Raw genomic sequence first — 20,026 nt, forward strand, 5'->3', positions numbered from 1 at the left:
TATCTGCCTTAGGTTTGTGTCTGTCATGCCCTTTGTTTTAAGAAAGGTTACAATCAGTCATCAGAAAATCGACTAAATTCGCATTTTCAAATATCTGAAATCTTAGATATATGGTAAACTGAACCCAATACTACAAATATCCCGCAAAAATCATCCCGCAAAAAATTAGACCCTACCCAAGATAATCGCCTAAAAACTGAAAAAACTATGGCTCTCAGAATATGGAGAAACTAAAACATGATTATAATTTTTTTCTAAAATGATCTTATTGTGTAAAACTTACATAAATAAAAAAAGAAGTATACATATTAGGTATCGCCGCGTCCGATACCTAATTGCGCAGCGGGAATAAAGAACCGTGATGTACTGGTAACTAAGGTGTCTGGAACTAAGAACGCACGCATGCGCACTGCACTACCAGAATTAAAAGAGCCTAGACATGCGCACAAACATCCAAACTCTGACGCGCAATAAAATTGACGTAATCAGTGACACTGTGAGACCACATTGGATAACAGAGCAATGGGAGGTATTGCAAATAAATCGTCATCCGGAGACAAGCCCTGATAGGTGGATATATGAAACATTCTAACAACATTGAAACACATTTGGTAGTAACAGCGAGTCCGCCCACAATTTAGGGACTAGGCGCAGGGACGCAGGCGCACTGCGAGTGAGGGTGCCGGGCAAGTTATGCGGCGCACGCGCAGAAGGTACAAGTGAGTTTAATGCCAGCATCTCCTGCTGCGCCTGCGCCTGCGCCGGCTCGGCAGGATCGGGGACTGTAAAAGCCGCCCAGCGCAGTGAATAATAATGAGCTGGGCGGTGCTAGGAAACGACAGTTGGGGCGCGGCTGGGCACAAAGGTAGGAGAAAACCCGCCCCTTAGGCATAAAGGAAGGTGATTTACAGATGAATATAAAGTTGTTTTTACATGGTTTAAAATGCGGACGGGGGTACTCATATCATTGGCATACACTTTAATAGACCTATGACTGCATAGGAATATCTAAATATGTTTATCGGGCCTGTCAGTGTCCCTTTAAACTCCTTCACTGTATTTGCAGCTACCACTTCTGCAGGAAGGCTATTCCATGCATCCACTACTCTCTCAGTAAAGTAATACTTCCTGATATTACTTTTATATACATGTACATTCATTTATGCCAAGATGTTATTGGGGTACACATCTATTGGCAACGACTTGACCTGACAACATTCAATAAATCCATAATGTGAGATCAAGTCTTATACACGCATTGAGTAGAAAAATGACACAAGAAGGAGTTGTTGGAAATGAAAGAAATATTATATGGATGTGAGGATGTAATGATGATATATGTAAGTGATTACACTATTACAGTGAAAGCATTTGTTTATTGTGGAAAACTCTACAACTGAAAGGAGGCTCTAGTACCCTGTTGGGCTGCCTCTAGCCTGGATACAAGATGACATATGGTTGGGCATGAAGACATGCAGATTCCGTATGGTATCTTGTGACACATTTGCCCACAGATGTTGCAGTTGGGTCTGTAGATCCTGCACTCTCATAGGTTGCTAAAGCACATATCTCTGAGCTGATACTGTCCCTCCTATCACTACTACTGGTGACCGTCATCACACAGAAATTGAAGTTGTGTCACACAACAGCAAAGTCAGGGTTGAAGCCCTCACCACGAGGCCTCCATACTCGAACCATACTTATCAAATCCCAAATGGAACCTGGATTCTTCACTAAAGACAATACGGTTTTAGTCTGTAAAGTGGTCCAGGTTTCTTGTTCACAAGACCACTGCAAACAAAGTTAATTGTGACTGACTGTCAATGGAAGGACACATAATGGGCACCCTGAGAACAAATACAGTATGCTTCTGCTAAGCACCTGGAAAGGGTCTGGGCCAGTGGCGTACCTACCATATAGGCAGACCACGCAGCTGCTATGGGGCCCGTAAGGAAGGGGGGCCCGCAGTGGAAGAGACTCCCCACTCCCATCTATCTTCCTAACTGTCTCCCGTCTGCTATCCCCGCCTCCCGTCAGCTAGCTCCGCCTCCCGCCTGTTAGCTCCATTATGCCTGATCCCTATTTCCTCTGGATTGCCACTACCCCACCAGTAATGAAGTAAGTGACCGCTTGTAGGTGAGGACAGTGCAGAGGTGTGTGTGTGTCACTCAGCTTTCCCAGGCTATTCCTCTGCACATATGCCATTCAGAACAGGAGGAAAGCTGGGTGCTATTATGTAATGTGACTCAGCTTTCCTGATGTCCTGCATGGCACAAGTGCAGAGGCATTAGAAGATATGAGGGGAGGTGGGAGCTGTGTTACTCAGCTTTCTCAGACTATTCTCATGTCTCTCGACATGTGCCATGCAGGACAGCAGAAAAGCTGGGTGCTATTACATCATGTGATGTCACCAGGGCCGGATATCCTGCAAGGCATAAATGCAGATAATAAGAACATGGAAAGGCAGGGGGGAGGGGTTCACCCAGCTTTCCCAGAGACTCCTGTCTCTGCACATGTGTCATGCAGGATAGCGAGTAATGACAGTGTCTCCCAGCTGTCCTACATGACACAGAGAATGGGGGAAGGGGGGCACTCGCTTTCTCAAACTTTTCTCATGTCTATGCGCATGTGCCATGCTGGACAGCAGGAAAGTTGGGTGGTATTACATCATGTAACGCCCCAGATTCTTGTCAATATATGCTGAACACCGCCGGAACCTACCAGATCCCATTCTCTATAAGGCTACTTTCACACTTGCGGCAGGACGGATCTGACAGGCTGTTTACCATGTCGGATCCGTCTTGCGGCTATTTCGCCGTGCCGCCGGACCGCCGCTCCGTCCCCATTGACTATAACGGGGGCGGAGCTCTGGCGCAGCATGGCGGTGCACGGCGAAAGCCGCCGGACTAAAAGGAACTGCATGTCTGACTTTTTAGTCCGGCGACTTTCGCCGTGCTGCGCCGGAGCTCCACCCCCGTCCCCATTATAGTCAATGGGGACAGAGCGGCGGTCCGGCGGCACGGCGAAATAGCCGCAGGATGGATCCAACATGGTGAACAGCCTGTCGGATCCGTCCTGCCGCAAGTGTGAAAGTACCCTAATGGGTCTGTTGGGTTCCAGCATGAGTACTGCCATTTTGTAGAACAAAATACTTCTGCATGAGGTGGGGCAGGGGAGAAGTTAGGGAGGGTAGTGAGAGGAGCCAGGGCGCATAGTAGGAGGGACTAGGAACGGGCATGGAGGCCCAATTTAAATTCTTGCTATAGGGCCCAATGATTTCTGTGTATGCCCCTGGTCTGGGCAGAGACAGGGGTGTGTAAAAAAGGTGTCATCTCTGTCTGGATGGTAGACAACGAAACTTTGTGAGCTGCTCGTAATTGTTGGCGTATCATATGATCTTTCTGGGACCATCCGAAGCCTGATCGCCTGTGTTCCTGACTTCACATAACCACTGCTCCAGACACCTCCTAAAAGCTAGGGTATCACAGCTAAGACAATAGCCCGTCAGAGGATCAATATACTTTGGTAGTATAAATCCAAAGAGTATTCACAGAGTACCACCATAATTTAAACGTAGCCTTTATTATAAATATTTAAAAATACCCAGAAAAATTTATCCAAAAAAGATTTAAAAAAAAGAAAAAATTTGCAAATGAATATAATAGGCAGTACTCCACAATACAGGACGGGGCAGTGCTGTAGGCAAGGTATAGGTGATCAGATGGAGAACTTTCGCTGATTCTCACCCTATACTATTTAGCCCTGCCTACAGAACGGAATAGCCGCCCAATAGGGGCAATCCCATATTCAGGACCCTCCTAAAAGCCCTTGAATGGCCCTGAAAGGGGATTCTAGAGGCAGACCATGATAAAGTGGCCAGAAACGGGTCTATTGAATGACCTGCTGTAAGTACAAAAAATAAAAAATTATGAGTACATGAACATAAACAATATACTTAATTGCTGCAGTGTAGGATTCTATCAGTGATCGCAAAAAGACACCTTTAACGTCTAAAGATCATTAAATAAAAAAGTATAGGTCCCTTAGTTCCAACGCGTTTCGCCCAATATATTAAATAGGCTCATCAGGGGACACAAATACAGTATTCAAATAAATATTCATATAGTTGTTAACATGAAATCCGACCCAGTGTCTAGCAGTTTATTGCAACACCAGTGGTCACTAGTCAGAAATAGAAGGTAATAAGACGCTGATTAGGCAAATAAAGAACAATCCTGAAGTGGGGTCAGTGAGCCTGATGATCCCCTCACATTCAGTACAGATAAATAGTATGCCTCCTCACATTAGATACAAAGTGGATGCTGCTAAATCAATTACTGCCAAAGCTAACAGTTTACACAGAATACTTGCATGCCCCACATATTCGACCAAGGAAACTGGGAGAGATACCAAGCAAGTCTAGTTGCTGTTAAATGGCATAAGCGGGCCGCTGCAGCATGATGTCTGTGTCACATAGTCGATCTCTGTAGTGGAGTGGCCACAGTATTTATAATAAAGGCTACATTTTAATTATGGTGGTAATCTGTGAATACTCCTAAAAGCTAGGTGAGAAAAGGCTAGATGACAGACAATTCGTCAAAACAACCATTCTGCTAAGTGGGCACAATGTCTTTGAGTATGTCGTAAAGGCATGTCTTGAAGTAAATTATCTCTCACCAAGAATAACACTAGACCAAAAGTAGCCTCTGAAGGCCTTTTTATAGGGCAGCGGGAGAAGCACTTTAAAGACCTATAATCATTTACATATCCGAGTGAGACATATCTGCATGCCGAGTTTTGCAGAAATCTGACATTTCTATCTGGGTGCAATTTTTTTGTCAGAGTATATATCTGCCTTAGGTTTGTGTCTGTCATGCCCTTTGTTTTAAGAAAGGTTACAATCAGTCATCAGAAAATCGACTAAATTCGCATTTTCAAATATCTGAAATCTTAGATATATGGTAAACTGAACCCAATACTACAAATATCCCGCAAAAATCATCCCGCAAAAAATTAGACCCTACCCAAGATAATCGCCTAAAAACTGAAAAAACTATGGCTCTCAGAATATGGAGAAACTAAAACATGATTATAATTTTTTTCTAAAATGATCTTATTGTGTAAAACTTACATAAATAAAAAAAGAAGTATACATATTAGGTATCGCCGCGTCCGATACCTAATTGCGCAGCGGGAATAAAGAACCGTGATGTACTGGTAACTAAGGTGTCTGGAACTAAGAACGCACGCATGCGCACTGCACTACCAGAATTAAAAGAGCCTAGACATGCGCACAAACATCCAAACTCTGACGCGCAATAAAATTGACGTAATCAGTGACACTGTGAGACCACATTGGATAACAGAGCAATGGGAGGTATTGCAAATAAATCGTCATCCGGAGACAAGCCCTGATAGGTGGATATATGAAACATTCTAACAACATTGAAACACATTTGGTAGTAACAGCGAGTCCGCCCACAGAGGGAGGTTTTAAAAGCTTGGTCCCGCCCATCTCACACTGCTGCCCATACCCCTGAAGACGCCAACGAGCTTGGCGAAACATGTCGGGGGGCAGAGTGTGATTTTAGCCAGCTAGAGCGCCGCTCCATTACCAATGTACTGTCAGTAATAAGAAAAGTGAATTATAGACAGGCTCCGTGTAAATCAAAGGCAGCTCACTGTGAAGTGAACAATGAGCACACAAATATAGCGCTGATGCACTCTGTGGAAATACTCAAGAGAGAGCCGGGTAGTGAATAGGAAAGTACTAGTCTAATCTACAGCAACTGCTAAGACTGAGGAACACCTACCCTTGAAAAGGGAGATTTACTCAAAGGTGGTGCTCCAGGGAACAATTGCGGGCCTGTTTGGTGTGGCCTGCCTTCTCTCTTTTGTGGTGCTGTGTATCCCTCCACCTCTGTACTGCTGTCCTTGTTCGGCTTGCCATCTTCCCATGTTGGGTCAGTGATTTCATCGTCCACCACCTCCTCTTCCACTTCCTCACTCGAGTCATCCTCCTGACTTGTTGACCTAACAACAACCTCGCTTGTTGACAACTGTGTCTCATCCTCATCATGAAACTCTTGAGACACTAACTGAGGTTGACTTATTGGCAACTGTGTCTCATCATCATCATCATCATCATCATCCACCTTGTAAAACACTAATTGCCGTTCCCCACCTCCATCTTCTTCTGACTGTGGATGCTCAAGAGTTGGGGAATCAGGACACAAGATCTCCTCATGTCCCTCTTCAAGCGGGCTTGGAGAGAGGCCCAAATTAAGGAATGGCGTTGAAAAGAGCTCCTCAGAATATCCGAGTGTGGGATCACTTGTTTGCAAAGACTCTTCGTGTTGGGAGGAAGGAGGATCAGGCCAAGGATTCTGTTGACCAGACTCTTGGCTACTGAGACTGGACTTTGTGGAAGACAGGTGCTTAACCGACTGGAATCATTATCTGCTGCAATCCAACCGACCACCTGGTCGCACTGGTGCGATGTCGAGAGTGGTGTTCTGCGCCGCCCTGCAAACTGGGACATGCAGCTAGGTATCGTGGATGAGTGTGTTTCTTGTGCTCTGGAAGCAGGCAGTTTCACCTCACACAGGGCCACGGCAGGGCCTCTGTGTGCACTAACAGCAGCACGGCCACTTCCCCGTCCCTTACTGCTCGCCTTCAGCATATTAAATGGTATATATGCTTGCAAGTACAGGGGATATAAAAAGTCTACACACCACTGTCAAACTGTCATGTTTCTGTGATGTAGAAAAATGAGACAAAGATAAATCATTTCAGAACTTTTTCCACCTTTAAAGGGTTTGTACCACCTCATTTTAACCGAATTAGCTTTCAGACACTAGTGATCTGCTAGTGTCTGATCTCCATAACCATGCAATTCTCAGACCTTTATGTGGAGCCGTTTCATTAAAAAACTAACTTTTATTCCTATGCAAATGACCCTTTAGGTGCTATGGGGGCGTCTTTTCAGCACCTAGAGGCTCGGTCTACTTACCCTGTATGCTGCCCCGCTCGTCCGTCAAGCCCGCCCATCTCGTCTTCCTCACTGTGACGTAGTCGGCGCAGGCGCAGTGAAGAATCCGGCACCAGGAGCGCATCATTCACTCACTGCGCCTGCGCCGAAGACAGAAGTGAACGGCGCAGGCGCGAGAATTCGTCCGATGGCTGAGATGGAGGCAGGCATTCAAGACGAGATGGGCGGGCTTGACGGACGAGCGGGGCGGCATACAGTGTGAGTAGACCGAGCCTCTAGGTGCTGAAAAGACGCCCCCATAGCACCTAGAGGCTCATTTGCATAGGAATAAAAGTTAGTTTTTTAATAAAACGGCTCCACACAAAGGTCTGAGAATTGCATGGTTATGGAGATCAGACACTAGCAGATCGCTAGTGTCTGAAAACTAATTCGGTCAAAATGAGGTGGTAGAAACCCTTTAATGTGACCTATAAACTGTACAGCTCAATTGAAAAACAAACTGAAATCTTTTAGGTAGAGGAAGAAAAAATATAAAAAGTCTATCAGCATGGCACATTTTGACTTGGCAAGATTTGCCCACTCTTTGCAATAACACTCCAAATCTGTCAGATTGTAAGGGCATCTCCTGTGCACAGTCCTCTTCAGATTTTCAATCGGACTCGGGTCTAGGCTCTGGCTGGGCCATTCCAAAACTTTTATATTTTTCTGGTGAAGCCATTCCTTTGTTGATTTGGATGTATGCTTTGGGTTGTTGTCATGCTGAAAAATGAAGTTCCTCTTCATGTTCAGCTTTCTAGCAGAAGCCTGAAGGTTTTGTGCCAATATTGACTGGTATTTGGAACTGCTCATAATTCCCTCCAGCTTAACTAAGGCCCCAGTTCCAGCTGAAGAAAAACAGCCCCAAAGCATGATGCTGCCACCACCATGCTTCACTGTGGGTATGGTGTTCTTATGGCGATGTGCAGTGTTGTTTTTGCGCCAAACATATCTTTTTCAATTATGGGCAAAAAGTTCAACCTTGGTTTCATCAGACTATAACACCTTTTCCCACATGTTTTTGGGAGACTTCAGATGTGTTTTTGCAAAATGTAGCCTGGCTTGGATGTTTTTCTTCGTAAGAAAAGGCTATGGTGTTGCCACTCTACCCCTTAGCCCAGACATATGAAGAATACAGGAGATTATTGTCACATGTACCACACAGCCAAATATTCCTGCAGCTCCTTTAATGTTGCTGTAGGCCTCTTGGTAGACTCCCAGACCAGTTTTCTTCTCGTCTTTTCATCAATTTAGGAGGGACTTTCAGTTCTTGGTAATGTCACTGTTGTGCCATATTTTCTCCACTTCATGATGACTGTCTTCACTGTGTTCCATGGTATATCTAATGCCTTGGAAATTCTTTAGTACCCTTCTTCTGACTGATACCTTTTAACAATGAGATCCCTCTGATGCTTTGGAAACTCTCTGTGGACCATGGCTTTTGCTGTGGGATGCAACTAAGAAAATTTCAGGAAAGTACAACTAGAGCAGCTGAACTTTATTTGGGGTTAATCAGAGGCACTTTAAATGATGGCAGGTGTATGCTGACTCCTATTTAACATGATTTTGAATGTGATTACTTAATTCTGAACACAGCTACATCCCCAGTTATAAGAGGGTGTGCACACTTATGCAACCACGTTATTTTTGTTTTCTTCCCTCCACCTAAAAGATTTCAGTTTGGTTTTCAATTGAGTGGTACAGTTTATAGGTCACATTAAAGGTGGAAAAAGTTCTGAAATGATTTATCTTTGTCTCATTTTTTTTACAGCACAGAAACCTGAAGTTTTAACAGGGGTATGTAGACTTTTTGTATCTGCTGTATGTCACACGTACAGTAGCGCAGGTTTTGTAAGTGTATGTGCAAATAAATTTGACTGAATGTCACTGATATTTAGGATGGGCAAACATTATACAGGAGATGTAGCACAGGTCATGAGTAGGGTTATTGGCTAAGCTCGGGCCCACTACCAACCCGTTAAACTAACACAACCAACCCACTCACCATCCCAAATAACCACACACAGCCACTGTTCGGATTAAATCGGCCACAGCAGCCGTTTTTTTTATTAAATAATATAAATAACATAAACAAACATAAATAATATAACAATGACATAACCCTTTTACTTAGAACTGACGAGGGAGGTTGTAGAAGCCGCCTAAATGCACCTTAACTGACCAAAAACCACCACAGCAATTCCATCTTGCCCCCAGCCGCAACTGATGGATGCCACACCAAGCCAACCAGGTGCCCCAACTCTGAGAGTCCAGCCCTACCATTGAGGCCCTCTCATTCACCTGTAACATCCAGTAGCCCCAGCTTCTATGACTTCTATGACTTCCCCCCGCCAACAACGCGCAGCTTGACTCCAATCCTTAAGCTCGCGCGTTCCGCCACACACGGAGAGCTCTTTCCACTCCTCCTTGCAAATCAAGCGACCACAGATCAATGCCCACTGCATTAAGGCGGACCCCATCCTCTCCCCAGAAACCTCCGGTCTCCGATTCCAAATCCGGGTGCCGAACCACTACTGCTCCATGCTTGGCCGCCCAATCACTCTGTTTAACTTAATCCTGGCCCTATTCAATTTTTCCACAGATCTAGCCTCACGCCAGGACTTCCTTGGCACAATGTCTGACCACACAGTGATCATGGACGGGAAAAGGGACCACAACCGCAAAAAATCAAACCGGATATCCCGGATCAATTCCCTGCAAGTACGAACACCGAGGTCATTACCCCCCACGTGCAACACTAAAACATCCGGGGCCCTATCCAACCTGGCATGACGGTGCACCTCCTACAACACACTACCCCACAACATACCTCTACGCCCGATCCACCTCACCACAGCCACCCCACAGTCAAACCCCAACTGTCGCCCATTTCGCCGTACATCTGCCCACAAGGCCCCCCAGAAAACAAATGAATTGCCCAGAATCCACACTAACAACGGTGCGTCACCTGCAAGACAACAAAAACAAAACAATGATTAGACAGCAACCCACATTCTCAAACCGCCCCTAAACGCATATATAGCCGAAAGCGCTCTGACTCCCACCTCTCAATACGCTTTATCACCTCGTCCCGCACACCCAGCCGCGCGGCCTCCATGGCGGGCCCAATCCTGAAGGAATGACCCGTGAAGTTGCCAGAGTCCATTCCCAGGTTATGCAAACACTTTTTAAATACCGCCAGGAATTTAAACCTTGACAAGAATGACCCATCCGCATACCTGAGAAGCGGGCTGGTACCAACTCCGGACCCCTCCTGGAAGTCCCGCAAACACTGCACCGGACACAACAAACACCCTGGCACCGCAAACAATGTTATGAAGTGACCTTTCCCCTCTCGATCCATTTTTGAAAAACGCTGATAAATCACCACCCTGTCGTCATACAAACTCACATCCTCCCTTTTCAAACCCCCTTCACAACTTACACTGCGACACACTAACTCTCCCAAACGAAAAGCCCCAAAAAAGGCTAGAGCAAACGCTAATCTGAATAACCTCACTTCCCAAACCGAATGGCAGACCCCGGCCTCTTGCTCACCCAACTGGAGCAACAACGAAAAAAACACCAGACGACGAGTGTCCTTCACCTGCTGAAATTTCCTATACCCCTTTAACACCTGCCGCACCAAAAATGACTTAGTGACGTCTGGGGAATTCCGCAACTTGAATCCAAAGGCCAACCCCGCCATGCAGCTATTAATCTGTGCAACCGACCATCCCTGCTCCTTCACATGGCCAATGTACAGCAATAACGGGATTTCCTCACCCATCACCTCAACCCCCAAGTCCTCACACCACCGCTGCCAAGTGCTCCAAGCCTTATCATAAGCCCTCCACGTGCCTTCACTTAACGATGCCTGCAACAGATCCCCTACGGTACCTCCAAGATCTGCCACAACGACTCTGGACAAGCCAACCCATCTGGACTCGCATCTGGGGCCAACTGGCGAAACTGCTCCCACTGCAAACGAGAAAGTGCATCAGCGATACCATTAGAAGACCCTGCCACATGCACCGCCACCACCCAAGCATTAAGAGACAGACACATAAGGACCAACTGCTGTAACAGGCAAATCACAGGGGGAGAAGAGGCAGTTAAACCGTTGATTGCTTGCACCACGCCTAAGTTGTCACAATGAAACCTAACTTTCTTGTCCCTAAACTTTTCCCCCCACAGCGCGACCGCCAGAACAATTGGAAAGAGTTCCAACAACGCCACATTCTTAACCCAACCGTTCAGAACCCAGGACTCCGGCCACTTACCCGCACACCACTGTCCATTACAGTACGCCCCAAAACCAACCCAACCTGCAGCATCTGTAAACAAATTGAAATCAAAGTTATCAACAACCCCACCCATAACTAACGCCCTGCCGTTAAAACGCTGCAAAAAAGAATCCCATACCCTTAAATCCCCTTTTAATTCCTTACCTAATCTAATAAAATGGTGCAGAGCCACAATACCCCCGGTTGCGGAAGCCAACCTCCTACTAAAAATGCGGCCCATAGGGAGAATTCGACATGCAAAATTAAATTTGCCCAACAAGGACTGTAAGTCCCGCAAGCGAATCTTTTTTGTCCTCAATGCGGCTGCCACCCCCACCCTCAAATCCGACACCTTGTCCTCTGGTAGTCTACACTCCATTCGCTGAGTATCAATGACTATCCTCAGAAAACTTAACTCCGTAGTTGGCCCCACTGTTTTGTCCACTGCTAATGGGACCCCAAACCACTCAAAAACAAGCTGCAACGTAGACAACAGCAAAGAACAAACTCTAGACCCACCCGGCCCCAAACACAGAAAATCGTCTAGGTAGTGAATGACAGATGAACAACCTGATTCCTGTATAACTACCCAATGCAAAAAAGAACTGAAACGCTCAAAATATGCACAAGACACTGAACAGCCTATTGGCAAACATCTATCCACAAAATAGCCGCCATTCCAAAAACAACCCAATAAATACAAACTATCCGGGTGAACTGGTAACAGTCGGAATGCCGACTCGATGTCAGATTTCGCTAATAGGGTACCCGGTCCTAACTTTCTCACCCACTCAACAGCCGCGTCAAAGGAAGCATAAACCACAGAACAAAGCTCGGGGTCTATGCCCTCATTGACTGACGCGCCCTTAGGGAAGGAAAAATTATGTATCAGCCTAAATTTATTTGGCTCCATTTTGGGGACCAAACCCAGAGGGGAGATACGCAAATTACTCATGGGCAGCGTAACAAACGGACCATCCATCCTTCCCAAAGAAACCTCCTTATTTTATTTTTCTGACACGATGCCCAGCAATTCCAACGCCGAGCGCAAATTTTTCCGCGTCTCCACCACTGGTAACGGATGAGAAGGGATATGAAAACCGAACTCAAAACCCAAACGTAAAAATTCTGCTATCTTTTGGTTAGGATATCTATTTAGATAACCCGACATCCTTTCCACTCGCACTGGAGTCTGCCCTTTTGCAAAACCATCACCCCCTCTAGAACACCTGTTGGCCCCATGGCCACCCCCACACACGGAACATTCATGCCTAAATTTACATTTTTGTCCAAATTTGCAACCTCCCTCATTAAAAAGGAAGCAGAAGCCCTTTCCAGCTGTGGCTGTCCCCGTAGACTGGGGAGCCCCCCCGACTCACTCCGAAAGGACTGACCAGTCCTACCTGGTGCCATAACCCTCATCCATAAAGCAATATCTTTATGGTCCCATCTCATGGTAGGGTGGACCGCTTTCCTTTGGCGGAATTGTTAATCGTACCGTAACCACCCTGAACCCACGTACACCCGATAGGCTTCCCCAAGTAACAAAAAAGGGCAGAACAGCAATCGGGAGACTTCTCCCCAATCACACTTGCCAGAATAGCAAAGGCCTGCAGCCAATTACTAAATGTCCTCGGAATAAGCTGAAAACGACGCTTGTCATCCTCCTCCTTCCTAACCCCATCCTTCTTTACTATGTCTAGATTAAAACGTTCCAGTGGCAGTAGAGAGAAAATTTCTACATACTCTCCCCGCCAAATCTTGTCTCGCACCTCAGGCTTCAAATGCGCTCCCAGGGGGCCCTCAAAACACACATACACTTCCCCTTTTGCAGCATCATCTAATCTAGGCGTCTCCTCGCCCCCCCCCCGCCTGCGTCTGTACAAATACTGACTCCGCCATTCCTGCGCTAGTGGGTGTAGGCACATTACAACCCCCAGTCCCCAATCCCCATGCTTGTAAGGGAGCCGTACCCACTTCCCCCCCATCCAGACAGATCCCGGCTAAGCTACACAACAAGCATCCCAAACCACCAATAATAGAACTATTGCTCCCCCCCGAACTACCTGACCCTTGAAGCAAAGATAGCAAAGATCCCAATGATGTCTCACCTAGCTGCCCGGGCGCTGTGAACCCAGCAGCCGAAGGTCCTGATTCCTGACGCACGGCTTCTGTATCCGCCACGGTCCTCAGATGGTCACTAGCATCGGACGCTGGCGGCACCCCAGTTGCAGCGCCGCTGGGCGCGTTGAATGAGACTCTGGTAAGCTCCCTCACCTCCAAGCCGTCAGGACCAGCCACAAGCTGTCCGTCATCCTAAAGAGGCCTGCGCACGTCCCTTCCACCATCATGCGCAGCCTCGCAATGCTCCGCCAACACATCTTCACGCCCAAGAGGCCTGCCCTGGTAACCGGATCCCACCAGAGCAACCTCATCCTCCTCCTCTGAAAGATGCTGATCTGGGTGAGGCCTGTCCCCGCACCTGGCTCTGCTAGGCACAGCTTCGTATGCCACTGCTAGGGGCCCATCCTGTGAGGGCCTGCACCGGGCCCTGCTGCCTGCCTGTGCAGCCCCGCTGTCGTCTCTGCTGCTGCCGCCACCACTCCCACGCAGAGCAGGCCTCCTCCTACCTCGGATGAAAGGGGATCCCGCAGAACCCGGTCCTGACTCCCTCACTGCCGCTGCTGTGGGCTGGGAAGATGTCCCCCCTGCCGCCGCTGGGTCCCACCGGACACATGGATTACTCCCACGCCAGGAGGCCGCAGGAGAGGTAATGCTTGAAGCCCCCCCGTATGAAGGGTCCCCTGAGGGGTGAATGGTTAGCCGGGGGGTAAATCAGGGCTTAAGCGCGCCGGCAGCCGTACCTGTCGCGGCCGTCATGCTAATGGAGTGGGGCTAGAGGTACCCCCCTCCGCCCCCCTAACATGGCAGTCACCTGCTGCTCCAGCCAACCGGGACCCCTGGAGTCTGCCGCTTCCCTCAATCGCCGCAGCATCGCCTCCACTGCTTCAGCCATAGCAGTATGCGATGCTGCAGATACCGTCTCCTGCTCCCAAAATGGCGCCTGTTATCCCGCCTCACTTCCTATTTAACCGCTCGGCTCCCCGCCCCTTCTCAACCCCTCCCCTTCGCACGTCTCCTTGTTAACCCCTCACCTACCCTAGCCCTCGCCTGACAAAACCCCTCATGCCGGCCTCCCCTGAACCGTTCTGTTCCGTCCGGCCTCACTTGTTGCCTGCATCAGCAGCAAAAAAATTACACTGAACGTCACTAATATTTCGGATGCGCTAACGTTATACTGGATATGTAGCGTAGGTAATGTCGCTGCCACCAGCGGTGAAAAAATTACACTGAATGTCACTGATATTTCGGATGCGCTAATGTTATACAGGAAATGGAGCGCAAGTAATGTCGCTGCCACCAGCAGCAAAAACATTTGACTGAATGTCACTGATATTTAGGATGGGCAAACATTATACAGGAGATGTAGGACAGGTCATGTTGCCTGCACCAGCAGCGAAAAAATTACACTGAATATCACTGATATTTCGGATGCGCTAACGTTATACTGCAGATGTAGCGCAGGTAATGTCGCTGCCACCAGTAGTGAAAAAATGACACTGAATGTCACTGATATTTTGGATGCGGTAACGTTATACTGGAGATGTAGCGCAGGCAATGTCGCTGTCACCAGCGGCGAAAAAATGACACTGAATGTGACTGATATTTCGGATGCGCTAAAGTTATACTGGAGATGTAGAGTAGGTAATGTCGCGGCAGTAATGCAGCGGCCAAACAATTGCACACAATTTAGCGCAGGTTGCGCTAAAAATATATATTGCTGCCAGATACAACTATAGTCCTTAAAAGTACTTTTGGGTCTCTACAATAGTATGCAATTTAGCGCAGGTTGCGCTAAAAATATATTTTGCTGCTAGACATAACAATAGTCCTTAAAAGGACTTTTGGGTCTCTAACACCAACCCTGCCTAAGGAAAAAAAATATATTCTATTGAATCAATTCCCCACACTATCTGTCCCTTCTACAGCACAGTTCTCCCTAACACTGAGCCAAACCATGTATCATCGGGTGCATTATAGCACCCGATGACGCATTCCGGCCAGCCAATTACTGTAATGCCAGTAACCAACATTGCTACGGCATTACAGTGAGTGCAGTACTTACCTGGATGTTTATTGGCTACGTAGCAGCCAACAAACCTGCGGGGAGGAGACTCGAGCATCGTGCTCGAGCATACGTGGTATTCGGCTAAACACCGCGATGTGCCGAGCATCGCGATGCTTGAGCTGAACTGTTGTTCGGCCGAGCATGCTCGATCCACACTAATTAGTAGCAATGTTATAATTAATTTTCACAAAAGGTAGGGATAAGTGCAGCCCTAAACTCCACCCACTCCCCTATCGCTACCTACTTGCACGGTCCGCTGGGCAGCAGTCCCTAGCTTAAATGCAGGGGCCAAAAGGGAGTGAACAACAAGGGGAGGAAACAAAAGACAAGGACAGAAAACACAGAAGCAACAAGCTTCCCAGGCTGGGTAAAATCACAACTGAAACCAATCGAAGCCAAGGTCTAGACCCGGGAGGTAACAGGGGCACAAAAGGGTAATTCAAGATCGAAGTCAATACAAGCCGAAGTCAGGAGGCAAGAGGTCGCGTCAGTACAAAGTGTAACACAAGCTCAAAGTCAAATACAAGCCACGGTCAAACAAAAGTACCGTAGTCACACATGCAGAGAACGCTAGTGAGGTAACAAGACCAATCACAGGCAACTTGTGGCCAGCAGGTTACCTGTTTAAATAGGTCTAATTGATAGGTCATGCGACGTGACCAGCGTCACGTGACCCATGTCCAGCACATCAATACACCTGAGCGCCAACTCATTGACAACGTGCTCGTTGTCTAAGGGACAAAGAACGCTAGCCACGCTGAAGAGGCGTGCGCGGACGGGTCCTCTCCGCCCCTTTGTTACCATGGAGACGAGGACACCGGCCGCGTCCTTGCTCCTCCTCATGAATGGGATGCCGCCCGTTACACTTAATATTATGTCTTGTTTGTTTCAGGTTGGAAGGGTAAAGATGATATACCAAAAATTGTGTCTGATTATGTAAATAAGAAATTTGAGTTTGATGGGCTGATAACACACAGATTGCCATTTGAGAAGATCAATGAAGCATTTGAACTTATGCGCAAAGGAGAATGGTATGCTTTATGTCTTAAGATTGCCCTCTAATATATACAGTGTGTGTATATATTGTGTGCCCCTTCCTCCTTCCCAACATACGCCTATTGTATTCTTTACTACGCATAGTTAATGCCTTAAAATATTAATTTACAAAAACAGTTAATACTTAAAGGGGTTCTCCGGTAATACTGCGTTTTTAGTCTGCCTTTGCTGCGCCATGTTCTGGTCCCTGGCTTGTTTCCATCCGGCGATGCATGGTCGTATGCCCCACTGCAGCCAGTGACTTGCTTTAGCCGTGAAGTGCTGCTTGTGGCCACATCACTGCTGAAGCCAGTCATTGGCTGCAGCAGTGCATGTGAACATGGCCATACTGTGCCAGAAGAAAACAAGTCAGAGGACCGGAACATGGACACAGCAGAGGCAGCCCAGAGGACTGGAATGGCGGGGAGCAGGTAAGTATGAATCTTCTATTCATGGAGGCAGTTTGCAAGCACTTGGCAAGAATGCAGTATTCACAGAGAACCTCTTTAAAACTTTTTTTATTGTCTCATGCCTAAACAGATTTTCCACATTTTTAGATATTATTTGTGGTGCATCCCCACCAATCAGCTGTTTACGACTGTGCAGGGACACATCCCCAGCTGGTAACACCCAGCTATATCTGTATTGCCGACTGCTGTAAAACCATTCACAAACTTCTCCTAGGAATAAAAGAGGAATGGTGCAACATAGAGTTATATGAAATGGGAAATGCAAGTAGTTACTGAAAGATGTCTGGAGAGGTTATGGGAATGACCTGTTTTCTTTTCATTTGAACAGGTCAAAAATTCTGCATTGGTTAATTAGCATATTTTTTCGATGTTCAAGCTCCATTAGTCTGATACAGACCCCCAAATGCCCTGCGTAAATGACAAAATTTTGACTCCATGCAGCCATAACTAGGAGGAGAATAGGGCTTTACAGTATATTGCCGAACTCCATAAGCAGTAAAATCCCCATAGAGGTACTGTACGCGCTTGAATATGAAGTGACTTTAGAGCTGTGTGTGTGAAACAGACCACTATAAAGATTTAGGGCACATTTAAGGACAGTCTAAAACACCAGTCTTAATAAAGCCGTGCACTGGCGGTGGATCCGCCGAGGTTATGTAGATGCACCGCCCTCTCCATAACTTTGGTGGATCCGTTTCTAAATGTAAGACAGGCGTAGAAAATGGTAAATGAGATGGGCCTGCTGGCCTGTCCCTTCCCCGCCCACTTCACGTCCACTTTTTTAGACCTGGCGTGAGCGGTAAAAAGTGGCAGATTGCAGCACAAAGAACATTTGCACCGCAATCGGTGCCAAAAATAGGCTGCATATAGGCATATTATTGTTTAATAAATGACCCCATTAAAGTGCCAAAAGTTCTAATCTTTTATGTTTCTCTCAAGACAATATAAAGAAATTCATTATATAGTCATTAAAAGGACCTGTCACCACAAAATGCAGCGCAATCTCCAGGCAGCAGTTTATAGAGCAGGAGGAGCTGAGCAGATTGATGTATAGTTTTGTGGGAAAATACCATTTCATTTATTCAAACTTGTGCTCCTGGTCTTCGGAGTTATGTGGACAGTGCTACCAGCGATTGTCAGCTATCTCTGTGCGCACTGGCATAAAGGAAGGGCCATCAGTCACTGACTAGGACCGACCACTGGAGGATGAGCAGAGGTTTGAATGAGGAAATGACAAGTTATACTGAATCTTTCCCCATAATATGATACATCAATCTGCTCAGCTCCTCCTGCTCTATAACATGCTGTATGCAGATGGGACTGCATTTTCGATATGACAAGTTCCCTTTAAAGTGTGAAACAAATGCATCTAGACAGATAATGTGTGTATTGTGCAGGTCTGTAACAAATGTATTTTCTCTTCAGTGTCCGTATAGTGTTGATTTTTTGAAGATCTTAATACCGGGCATCATCTAACGAAGAAATCGGCTTCTTGCAAGATGCAACCTTCATTTATCACAAGAAACTTATAATCCTATAATATACTAAGGCCCCTTGCAGACGAGCGTGTCCAGATGCGTTGCGGCAAACCCGCGCAAGTAGGAACGCAATTGCAGTCAGTTTCGACTGCGATTGCGTTCCGATGTTCAGTTTTTATCGCACGGGTGCAATGTGTTTTGCACGCGCATGATAAAAAACTGACTGTGGTACCCAGACCCGAACTTCTTCACAGAAGTTCGGGCTTGGGATCAGTGTTGTGTAGATTGTATTATTTCCCCTTATAACATGGTTATAAGGGAAAATAATAGCATTCTGAATACAGAATGCATAGTACAATAGCGCTGGAGGGGTAAAAAAAATTAAATAAATAATTTAACTCACCTTAATCCACTTGTCCGCGCAGCTGGCATCTCTTCTGTCTTGTTCTGTGAGGAATAGGACCTTTGATGACGTCACTACGTTCATCACATTGTGATGGATCATGTGACAGACCATGTGACGAGCGTAGTGTACTATGCATTCTGTATTCAGAATGCTATTATTTTCCCTTATAACCATGTTATAAGGGAAAATAATAATGATGGGGTCACCATCCCGATCGTCGTCTAGCAATCATGCGTGAAAATCGCACTGCATCTGCACTTGCTTGCGGATGCTTGCGATTTTCACGCAACCCCATTCATTTCTATAGGGCCTGCATTACATGAAAAACACACAAAAAGGAGCATGCTGCGATTTTCACTCAACGCACAAGTGATGCGTGAAAATCACCGCTCATATGCACAGCCCCATAGAAATGAATGGGTACGGATTCAGTGCGGGTGCAATGTGTTCACCTCACGCATTGCACCCGTGTAGAAATCTCGCCCGTGTGAAAGGGGCCTAAAAAGTCTAATGTTACAGAACATGGTGTATACTGTATCTTCAATATATATCCTGTTATTCACATACACATTAGAAAAATGTGCCAATTATACGCACAATCTCTCCAGGTAGATGTAGATTTGTTATCTCCTCCCTTTCCTATACATGATTTTGCTTTTCTTCTGTTTGCAGGCTAGCTAGCAGGAATAATCCCTTTTCTCAGTTGCAGAGAGCAGGTCAGCAGTGTGTGGCTCCAGCAGATCTGCTCTCCACAAGTGAAACTGACGGTTTCCATATGTGCGTGTAGATCCAGCAGGTCTGCTCTCCACAAGTGAAACTGACGGCTTCCATATGTGCGTGTAGATCCAGCAGATCTGCTCTCCACAAGTGAAACTGACGGTTTCCATATGTGCGTGAAGATCCAGCAGGTCTGCTCTCCACAAGTGAAACTGACGGCTTCCATATGTGCGTGTAGATCCAGCAGGTCTGCTCTCCACAAGTGAAACTGACGGTTTCCATATGTGCGTGTAGATCCAGCAGATCTGCTCTCCACAAGTGAAACTGACGGCTTCCATATGTGCGTGTAGATCCAGCAGATCTGCTCTCCACAAGTGAAACTGACGGTTTCCATATGTGCGTGTAGATCCAGCAGATC

The 20,026-nt window shown here is 46.6% G+C and overlaps 1 protein-coding gene across 1 annotated transcript in view; it reads left to right on the forward strand.

The window, feature by feature from the left end:
- LOC122926143 (alcohol dehydrogenase 1-like) overlaps positions 1 to 19,678 on the forward strand; it is a 153,385-nt gene extending 133,707 nt beyond the window's left edge. Inside the window, exons 8-9 of the mRNA XM_044277524.1 lie at positions 16,395 to 16,533; positions 19,564 to 19,678. Of these exons, the coding sequence (XP_044133459.1) occupies positions 16,395 to 16,533; positions 19,564 to 19,678 (254 nt within the window). The remainder of the gene's footprint in view (positions 1 to 16,394; positions 16,534 to 19,563) is intronic.
- The last annotated feature ends 348 nt before the right edge of the window (positions 19,679 to 20,026 follow it).

The sequence above is a fragment of the Bufo gargarizans genome, chromosome 1, assembly GCF_014858855.1.
Source record: "Bufo gargarizans isolate SCDJY-AF-19 chromosome 1, ASM1485885v1, whole genome shotgun sequence".
Taxonomy (NCBI): Eukaryota; Metazoa; Chordata; class Amphibia; order Anura; family Bufonidae; genus Bufo; species Bufo gargarizans.